General features: G+C 41.6%; 1 protein-coding gene across 1 annotated transcript; it reads right to left on the bottom strand.

The window, feature by feature from the left end:
• Positions 1–437: 437 nt before the first annotated feature.
• Positions 438–8,769, bottom strand: GAGE10 (G antigen 10). The gene is made up of 5 exons (XM_053201936.1): positions 8,629–8,769; positions 6,445–6,536; positions 5,637–5,766; positions 3,328–3,453; positions 438–573 (listed from the first exon to the last, which is right to left on the bottom strand). The coding sequence occupies exons 2-5, from the start codon at positions 6,526–6,528 to the stop codon at positions 551–553; spliced, it is 363 nt and encodes a 120-aa protein (XP_053057911.1). The 5' UTR covers positions 6,529–6,536; positions 8,629–8,769; the 3' UTR covers positions 438–550.
• Between the last annotated feature and the right edge of the window lie 1,152 nt (positions 8,770–9,921).

Here is a 9,921-nt window from a genome sequence, read left to right as displayed (position 1 = left end):
CAGTAGAATTCACTGGATCTTAAGGTAATTCTTTTTTTTAAATTTTTTTAAAATTTATTTATTTTTGAGACAGAGAGAGACAGAGCATGAACAGGGGAGGGGCAGAGAGAGAGGGAGACACAGAATCTGAAGCAGGCTCCAGGCTCTGAGCTGTCAGCACAGAGTCCAACGCGGGGCTCGAACTCACGGACCATGAGATCATGACCTGAGCCGAAGTTGGACGCCCAACCGACCAAGCCACCCAGGCGCCCCTATTTTTTATTTTTTGAGGAACCTCCATACTGTTCTCCACAGTGTTGAATTACTATATCATACACCTGAAACTAATATAATGCCATATGTTAATTATGCTGAAATTTAAGAAATAAATTTTAAAAATATAAAATTTCCCAAAAAAGTGCAATTTTCAATAGCATCACATTCCTAGGAATAAATTTAACAATAGATGTGCAAAACTTCTTTGGACAAGATGGCAAAACTTTATTGAGAGAAGTTTAACAGGCAAACTTCCAACACAAAAGCAGTCTGCATGGTTTCAACTTGTCTTCGTTTATACCTGTGATTGCCCTTCACCTTTAAGAGAAACAAAACAGTTGAGAACATTACTTAGCAGAACTTTATTTAGACAACACTAAAGGCATGCAAATGACACTTTCTAGTGGTACAAAGAAACAAAGCGACAGTTCAAGTTCAGAATGGATTAAACCCAATGCATTTACTCAGAGGTAGTTTTAAATAGCAAACAAAAATATATTATACTGTTAGTAAGAATCCAACCAATCAATGAAAAACCTAAGAAACAAAAGACACTTTTAAAAAGGTATCATTTAAATGTTTTGACTTGAGAAAATACTCAGAATATAGGATATCTGAAACAGTAATGTCACGCTTGGAATTGCATAAGTCAAATAAATAGAAAGGCTAGGATTGTATTTGTTTTGACTCTTTAGTGGAAAAGTGCAAAACTGTACTTTAACCTAGTTTAGCCCGTATGTGGTTGTTTTAAGTAGGGTGACCATCTGTCCCTGTTTTCACCTATGCTCCTGCTGTAATTACGAATAGTGCCTCTTTAGATGCTTAAAAGTGTGCCAATTTGAGCAATAAATTATATGCTCACACCAGTTTTAAGTCATTACCATCAAAGGTAACATCAAATTGTGAAGGAGAAACAGTACCATTTCTCAGTTTGGCCAAAAAGGGAGGGGAAAGGAGAAGGGTGGCAAAGAAAAAGAAACTCGGAAAGCCAAATATGCATTATACATACATACAATATGTATGTACATACATATACATTATACATATATATACATACAAATATACATATACATTATATAATTATAGAATACATTCAGTATCTGTTAGTGTCTTGTTCATATTCTTTATACTTGCCTTTTGTCTATTTTCTTCAAAATTATATAAACTAGTGGATCTTCTATTCGTAAGTATTTGTTTTTAAAATTTTTTAATGTTTACTTTTGAGAGAGAGAGAGAGAGAGAGCAGGGGAGGAGCAGAGAAAGAGAAGGAGACACAGAATCTGAAGCAGGCTCCAGGCACTGAGCTGTCAGCACAAAGCCCGACACGGGGCTCGAACCCACAAACTGTGAGATCATGACCTGAACTGAAGTCAGATGCTCAACCAACAGAGCCACCCAGGTGTCCCTATTCATAAGTATTTTCTAAAAGAGCAATCTATCTGTTAGTTGGATTATTTTTCTTTTGCCTGATGATTCATACCGGCCTTTTATTAAGAATCTCTCCTTTACCCTTAGCTTTATTTTGTTGTCTTTTTAATTATTTTGTTTTATATTACATGCTCATATTATTATCTTTACCCTTTTTAATAACATGTATTTATAGCTATTGTACTTCCCACAGGTACACTTTAGCCATGTTCAGTAAGCTCCCAAAAGCATTCAAAAACTTGTTTAGTGTACGTCATCTAGTGGAATGGACCAGGAATGTACAGTGAAAATATTTAGAAGACTAATGCAAGTTCATTTCTTCCCTAAATATCAAGCTTTAAATTCAGAAGTTCCTATAATGAAAGGTGCCTAGTTGGCTCAGTTGGTTGAGCGTCCAATGTTGGCTCAGGTCAACATTTTGAAGTTATTACTCAGGAAGGACTTCAGTTACAGTCTTTGAACTTCAAATCTTACCAACTGATATCTCAGGGGGGGAATTTTTCATGCCACATTTGACATGGTTAGAGGTGATTAGATTACGGTGTCCACATTTTAATGGAAACAGTAGTTCATGAAGACTGACAGTGAGGATGAGGATTGTGCTAGGCACAGGTATCTTACATGTGCCTTGGGCATCACTGACTACATACATTCTCTCTACCTGATCAGCCACAGAAACTAGAAACTATATGGTCTCTTGACATTTTATTCAGCCATTTGAGGCTTCATCTGGGGGAAGATTTAAAATACAATTGTCCTTTAAGAGCCAGAGAATTGCAAATTTGACAGAATCTGAGGATAGGCATTCAGGACTCTGTACAAAAACAAACATCAAACAGTGTTTGTTCATTTCCTTAGTAGCATTGAATCCTCAGTTCAGATATTGTAATCTGACTCAGGTCAGGGTTTGGTGATTTATGATAAATCACACAAAACAAATTATCTTTGTATTCTAACCTACAAAACCAGGGCACACAAAATCAGAACCGAAAATGATTTTTACATATCTGATTTGAATCTACTATTTTCCTAAGAGCAAAGATGGGGTCAGAGGTTAAGGGATTTATCCAGAGTCACACAAATTATGTTAGAGCTGGTATTAGAACCTATTTCAGGGCCTCAGCATATTTCATACAAACTGATGTGTGTTACAAATGTGTTACATATCTGTTAAAAGTGGATATCTCTAAAAGTATTTGAAAATCATTAGCTGTTTGCTAAAGGACTTAAACTCAAAAGTAAGAAACTTTTTCTTTTTTTTATTTGAGAGAGAGAGAGAGAGGGAGTGGGGTAGAGGGGGAGAGGGAAAGAGAGAATCTCAAGCAGGCTCCATGCTCAGCACAGAGCCCGATGTGGTGCTGGGATCACAACCTGAACCAAAATCAAGAATTGGACACCCAACCGACTAAGCCACCCAGGCACCCCTGTTTTCCTGTCTTGTAATTTAATATGGCTTTGACCCAATTTGTTTCTATGCCTGATAGTCTGTAAGTCTGCCATTCAAGGTTTGAACTACATTTCAAATCATTTTTGTATGTGAACTCTGTTACTGGAAGTAGCAATAATGTTACCTCTGTGTTATTAAAAATATAACATTGCAGAAAACAGACACCCTATAATTTGCATGCTTAATGTATCACATACCTGCTTCCGGCATTTTAAGGGACTCTAGATTTGAAAGTCTCTTCCCTCTGACATCAGGACCGTCTCCATGCTCATGACCAGTCTTTGGAAGAACCAGTTCCTGTTGATCAGGTTCCAGGGAAGGCCCTTGAAAATAAAAGGTGTAAGATTTATACAATCTGAAGAGTATGGGGCCTCTGAAAATAAAAAGGTAATCAATTTAAGAAGTAAAACATGAGATATGAATAAGGAAATAATATTCATTCCCTCAGTGTTATGAAATAAAAGCCTTAGGCTAGTGTGGTAACAAATGTGGTTAAGAATTAGAGCAGGGTGCCTGGGTGGCTCAGTTGGTTAAGCATCTGACTTCAGCTCAGGTCATGATCTCATGGCTTGTGGGTTCAAGCCCTGCATCAGGCCCTGTGCTGACAGTTCAGAGCCTGAAGCCTGCTTCAGATTCTATGTCTCCCTCTCTCTCTGCCCCTCCCCTGCTCGTGCCTGTGTGTCTCTCTCTCTCAAAAAAAATAAACATAACTTTTTTTAATAAAAATAAAATTAAAATTAAAAAAAGAATTACAAGAGCATTATTTCAGGTGTCTATTACCAGAAACTAGGAAAGCAGGGTTTTATTACCCTCTTCCTTTTTCAAGAGTGCCCTGAGACTACTCAGGTGTCCCCTTTGTACTGATCTGTACTGCACTTGTGATTGTACTTGCCAGTGACTTGAGTCTCTATGACTAGAGTGTGAGTTCAAGGCTGAAATAATACCTCTCAATACTCAGCATGTTACATGGCACAAGTTGAGTGAAAAAAAGTCTTAAAACAAAGCCCAAAACTGATAAACATTCTGCAAACCAACTGGTCTGTCCTTTTCAAAAATGTGTGGAACTATTCCAGATTAAAAGAAACTAAATGTAAATGCATGATCCTGGACTGGACTCTGGATTAAAAAATTATATAAAAGAGATTATCAGGACAACTGGGGAAATTGTGTGTGTGTGTGTGTGTGTGTGTGTGTGTGTGTGTGTAATTGTACTGTTCTTATAACTTTTCTGTAAATTTTGTGGTTTGGAACTATAAAGAATAAAAAGAATATATGACATCGTCCTATTGTACTCCAGGAAGACAGTGGGTTTTTTTTTTTTTAAGTAGACTTCAGTCCTAGCACAGAGCCCAATGTGGGGCTTCAACACACAACCCTGAGATCAAGACCTAGCTGAGATCAAGAGTCGGATGCTTAACTAACTCAGCCACCCTGGCACCCCACTAGCTACTTTATTTTTAATTCTGGTTTTAAAATGCATAACATAAAATACCCTGTCTTACAGCTCTTTGAAGTCTGAAGTTTACATCATGGATAGAATTTAAATTACAATTAAAATGTAACTTTCTCAAGAATTATCTGAGTGTATTTGCAGACCTATGACAAATTTTTTAGAAGTGACACCCATCCTCTCTTGGGGTAACCAAAAACTTACTTGGTTAAAATAAACAAGTTATATTTAGGTCCAAAGGCCCTATGTATAATGTTCCATAAATTAATCCCATGCACAACAAAGGACAAAAAATAAGAGCAAAATTATCTGTGAATGACAATAAGTATACTGTCTTACAGTAAGAATAAAGGAAGTAGGGTGGAAAGAAATGAATGGACGTTGTTATCAGTCATGTTCTAGAACCCTTAACAATGGCCTGAATTATATAAATGCTTTACTTCAAAATACTATATACTAAGAATACTATATATCTGGGAGCAATCCATATGTCTCATGTTAATCTCAGGATAATTAATCTCTTGGTTTTTCTAACCACAGAAGGATTAAAAACCTCCTTTTAAAAGCCACTTTAAAAAATACAAATTTCCTGGGGCGCCTGGGTGGCTCAGTTGGTTGAGCGTCCGACTTCGGCTCAGGTCATGATCTTGGGGCCTGTGAGTTCAAGCCCCGCATCGGGCTCTGTGCTGACAGCTCAGAGCCTGGAACCTGCTTCAGATTCTGTCTCTCTCTGCCCCTCCCCCACTCATGCTCGCACTCTCGCTCTCTCTCTCTCTCTCTCTGTCAAAAATAAACATTAAAAATTTTTTAAATACAAATTTTGTTTTCAATAGCCAAATGCTCTTTGATAAACACAACCCTTGAGCTTCAATTTTCTCATTTATAAAATAGGGGAAATTTACTATAGTAAGGAATTGCCCTAGGCTGCAAAGTATATACTCTCTTCACTTTTCCAGCTAATTTCCAAGCAATGTTTGAGATTCCTTTCTATTTTGGTGCTCCCTTCTGTTACCAGTATATCAAGCTACATGAAGCACATCACACACACACACATACACGAGGTATTTTTCTTCCCTTTGCCTTCACCTTGAACCACAGGTGCTACTTTATCTTTTTTCTCTTGATCAGGCATACTATCCTGAAGGTCAGTTGGTGGCTCTTCTTGCTGATGTTGTTCAATACTGGGCTGCTGGGCCGAGGGGTGTGTGTATGGACGCACACAAATAAAAAGTTGTGTTATTAATACATGTCAATAATATAAATATACAGAATACATAGATATATTTGATCATAAGTAAATCTAAAAACATTTAACTTCCAGGGAAGATGGCGAGTAGGAAGATTCTAAGCTCACTTTGTCCCACACAGACACCTAGGTAACACCCAATAAGTATAAATAACCCAGAAAAAGATCCACCAAAGACTGGCAGAACAGACTGTCCACAGCTAAATGTAGAGAGGAGGCCACATTAAAAAGGAATTTATAAAATGGTTCAATGACAACAACAACAAAAATCTAAAGACATTTCTCCAATACTATTCAGTATACTTATTCTTAATAAAATTACTCTTCCCACAGAGAGGCTACTCCCAAGAAAAGAGTTACCCATAAGGGCTTTGGAAGCTATTTTAATCTATGTTGGGATGGATGTGTGCAATCTGTTGTTAAAATATGTAAGAAAGTCATCAGATATATTTCCTGGGAACATAACAGCATTCATCCAAGAAATACCAGAATGTGATGCTCCTGGATAACTGCTCCTTATCAGCATGAAAAACCCTTATCAGTGTATCTATATTAGTTCAACACTTTCACAAAAATAAATTTGTACTAATAAAAAACATCAAATGTTCAAGTACTTACAACCACAGGCCCAACTAGCTGGAAAGAGTTTTGATCATTTCGTCTTGCTCTAGGCTTGAATGTTGACCTTATTTGCCAACTCATATTTCACACTGAAAACAGAATACTGGGATTTAGAAAATGCACTTGAGAGGATAGTTATATTTGACCACTTCTGTGGCCAAATGGTAACATGTGCTTTTTTTTCAAGACTGAAAATATGTTCAAAGTAAGTCAAAAGGTAATTTAATTGTGCATACTTTTCAATCACACCAAATCTGGCAGCTTGCAAAGGCAATTGTTTATGTCATGGCCAAGCAGACACAGAAATTAAATAAGGCATGTGTTAAAGACAAGAACATATTTCTGAAGGGATATGGTTTTATAACTTGTTTCACCATCTTGGAGATATTTAAGAAAATACCACTGGAGGGGAACCTGGGCGGCTCAATCAGTCAAGGCTCTGACTCTTGATTTTGCTCAAGCTCAAGTCATGATCTCAAAGTTTATGGGTTTGAGCCCCACGTTGCATGGAGCCTGCTTGAGATCCTTTCTCTACCTCTCTCTCTGCCCCTCCCATTTGTGCTCGCTCTTTCTTCCAAAATAAATAAACTTACTAAAGAAAAAAAAGAAAGGAACTACCACAGGAGAATTAAGACTTTGAGTAACTACTACTGCTGGCACACTCTGATTTACTAAGCCCTTTCTTTCCATACCTCCAATAAAGTTTTATTGGAGCACCTAACTACATTCACTGTTAATATATTGCCTACAGCTAGTCTTGCACTAGAATTGCAGGGTTGAGTGCCTGCAATAAAGACTACATGTGGCACTCTCCTCTCCTGGTACTCCGCCTGGCACACTACAAATCTCAGGGATGCAATTACAACTCCACAACATTCCCCATTTCTAGGGCCTTTCTTTACTACCAGACTTGCCCCTTATCAAGGACCCCACTGAGGACTACATTGTGTGGGCCCTATTGGCAGTTTCTTGTGCCTCCAAGACTCCAGTATCTCAAAAAATGCCCCCAAGACTCATGCCATCTTCATTTGACCCCCATCTCTCCCTAGCTTACCCTCCTCCCCTGTCCTGCCACCACATCAAGGGCCATTGATGGGGCCCTTCACAGGGTGGCTGTGAAGCCTGTGAGAAGAAAGATGACTTTCCTCCTCAGGGGCCAGAAACCACACTGCCCTGACCCCTGCCTCAAAACTACTGGCTCCCTCTTCACACTCACTCACACTTAAACTGCTGGAAAAACTTATCTGCAGACCTACCAGTTGAGTCTCAGACAGCAAAAAAAAAGAATACAGATTGTAAGACAAGACCCACACTGCTCAGCACTCAGAATTCATTGCACATACCCACACCTGTGGGTGAAGGTGCAGCAGTCCTGGGAATGCATACTGTGTCCCACATGTGCAGCACAGGTAAGGGCTTCCCCACCCCCTTGCCTGGGACCCACTTAAGATTCCCAAATTTGCCCTCTGTCGACAGTTCCTGGTGCCTCCGGGACCCAAATACCTCAAATCATGCCCCCAGGACTAGCCCATCTTAATCTGAACCCCTCCACTCTGCAGCCCACCATTATTCCCTGTACACATCCCACTATATATCAAGGGCCATGACAGCCCCAATACCTGTGAAGAGGAAGAAGGTAATCGCTCAAGGACTTTCTTCCTCACAGGCCAGGAACGGTGTCATCCTTACTTGCCCAAAGCCTGCTGCATCCCTGCTCACACTCACTTGAATTCCTGGGAAGACTAATCTGAAAACCTAGCAATTGAGTCTCAGTCAGCAAGAAAGAATGCAGATAGCAGGATGCAACCCACACAGCTCCATACCCAGAATACATTGCAGATGCTCCATGCAAATGGCCAGTGGGAAAGAGCATGGCAGTGGGCATGTGCATGGAGTCCTACTGTGCCATGTGGGCGGGGCTTCCAGAAGCCCCACCCAGGATTTCCAAATCTGCCCTGTGTCAGCAGTTCCTGGGGCCTCCAGAGCCCACATACCTCAAATAATACGCCCAAGATTCACACCATCTTCATCTGAACCCCTCCCCCCCAGCCCATCACCCTCCCCTATCCGGGTTACACCTCAGTAACAAGGGCCATGAAGCAAGGACACCTGTGAGGAGAAAGATGGTGACCTCAAGGCCCTTCCTCTTCTGAGGCCAGGAACCACACCACCCCTACCCACCCAAAGCCTGCTGGCTTCCTCTTCACGTTCAAATTCCTGGGAGGACTGATCTGGGAGCATACCAATTGAGTCCCAGACAGCGAGAAAGAATCCAGACCGTTAGACGCAAACTACGCTGCTCCGCACCCAGAACGCGTGGCACACGCCCCACGCCAATGGCCAATGAGAAAGCCCATGACGCTGGGCAGGCGCACTACATCCCACGAGCGCCGGGTGGGCGGGGACTTACTCCGCTCCTTCATCCGGGCCCCACTAAAGATTCCTCAATCTGCCCCCTCTGCCAGTAATTCTTGGTGCCTCCAGGACCCGGAAACCTCAAAACGTGCCTCCCAAACACCCCGTCTTCATCTCACCCTCCTTCCCCACTGTCCTTTCTTGTTCCACACTCACCAAGACAGACAATGGCCATGGCTGAAACACCCTAAGGTAAAGGAAGACCTTGAGGACCTTCTTCCTTGGAGGCCAGAAACCACACCACCCTTACCCACCCACAGCCTGCTGGCTTCCTCTTCAAGCTCAAATTCCTGGGAGGACTGATCCGGGGACCTACCAATTAAGTTACAGACAGCAAGAAAGAATCCACACCTTAAAACGTGAACTGCACTGCTCTGCACCCTGAACGTGTTGCACACACCCGGCGCCAGTGGCTGATGGAAAATTGTGTGGTGCTGGGCAGGCGTACTGCATCCTGCATGTGCCAGGTGGGTGGGGGCTTCCCATCCCCTCACCTGACTGAGGATTCTTGAATCTGCCCTTTGTCAGCAGTTCCTGGGCCCTCCAGAACCCAGATATCTCAACTCATGCACCAGGACTCACCCCAGCTTCATCTTAACCCCCCCTCCCCCATCTGTAAACCATCACCCTCACTTTTCCTAGTCCCAGCATGACATCAAGGGCCATGGCGGCCACCACATCTGTGAAGTGAAGGACAATGACCTCAAGACCCTTCTTATTTGGAGGCCAGGAACCACAGCACCCTTACTCACCCAAAGCCTTCTGGCTCCCTCTTCACACTTAAATTCCTGAGAGGACTGATCCAGCGACCAACCAATTGAGTCTCAAACAGCAAGAAAAAATCCAGACGGTAAAATGCGGCCTGCGTTGCACACACCCCAGGCCAATGGCTGATGGGAAAGCACATGGTGCTAGGCAGGTGCACTGAGTCCTGTGCCTGCCATGTATGCAAGGGCTTCCCATTCCCTCACCCCACTGAAGATTCTTGAATCAGCCCTCTATCTGCAGTTCTTGCGCCCTCTAGGACCAAGATACCTCAAATCATGACCCTAAGATTTT

Source organism: Acinonyx jubatus, chromosome X (assembly GCF_027475565.1).
Source record: "Acinonyx jubatus isolate Ajub_Pintada_27869175 chromosome X, VMU_Ajub_asm_v1.0, whole genome shotgun sequence".
NCBI lineage: Eukaryota > Metazoa > Chordata > Mammalia > Carnivora > Felidae > Acinonyx > Acinonyx jubatus.
This window is presented reverse-complemented; position numbering and strand designations above follow the sequence as displayed.

Coding starts and splice junctions, on each gene's coding strand:
- GAGE10 (XM_053201936.1), bottom strand. CDS start 6,528: ATGAGTTGGCAAATAAGGTCAACATTCAAGCCTAGAGCAAGACGAAAT. Junction 5,767..6,444: donor AGCTAGTTGGGCCTGTGGTT/GTAAGTACTTGA, acceptor TCGGCCCAGCAG/CCCAGTATTGAACAACATCA. Junction 574..3,327: donor CCTTAAAATGCCGGAAGCAG/GTATGTGATACA, acceptor TTTCTCTTAAAG/GTGAAGGGCAATCACAGGTA.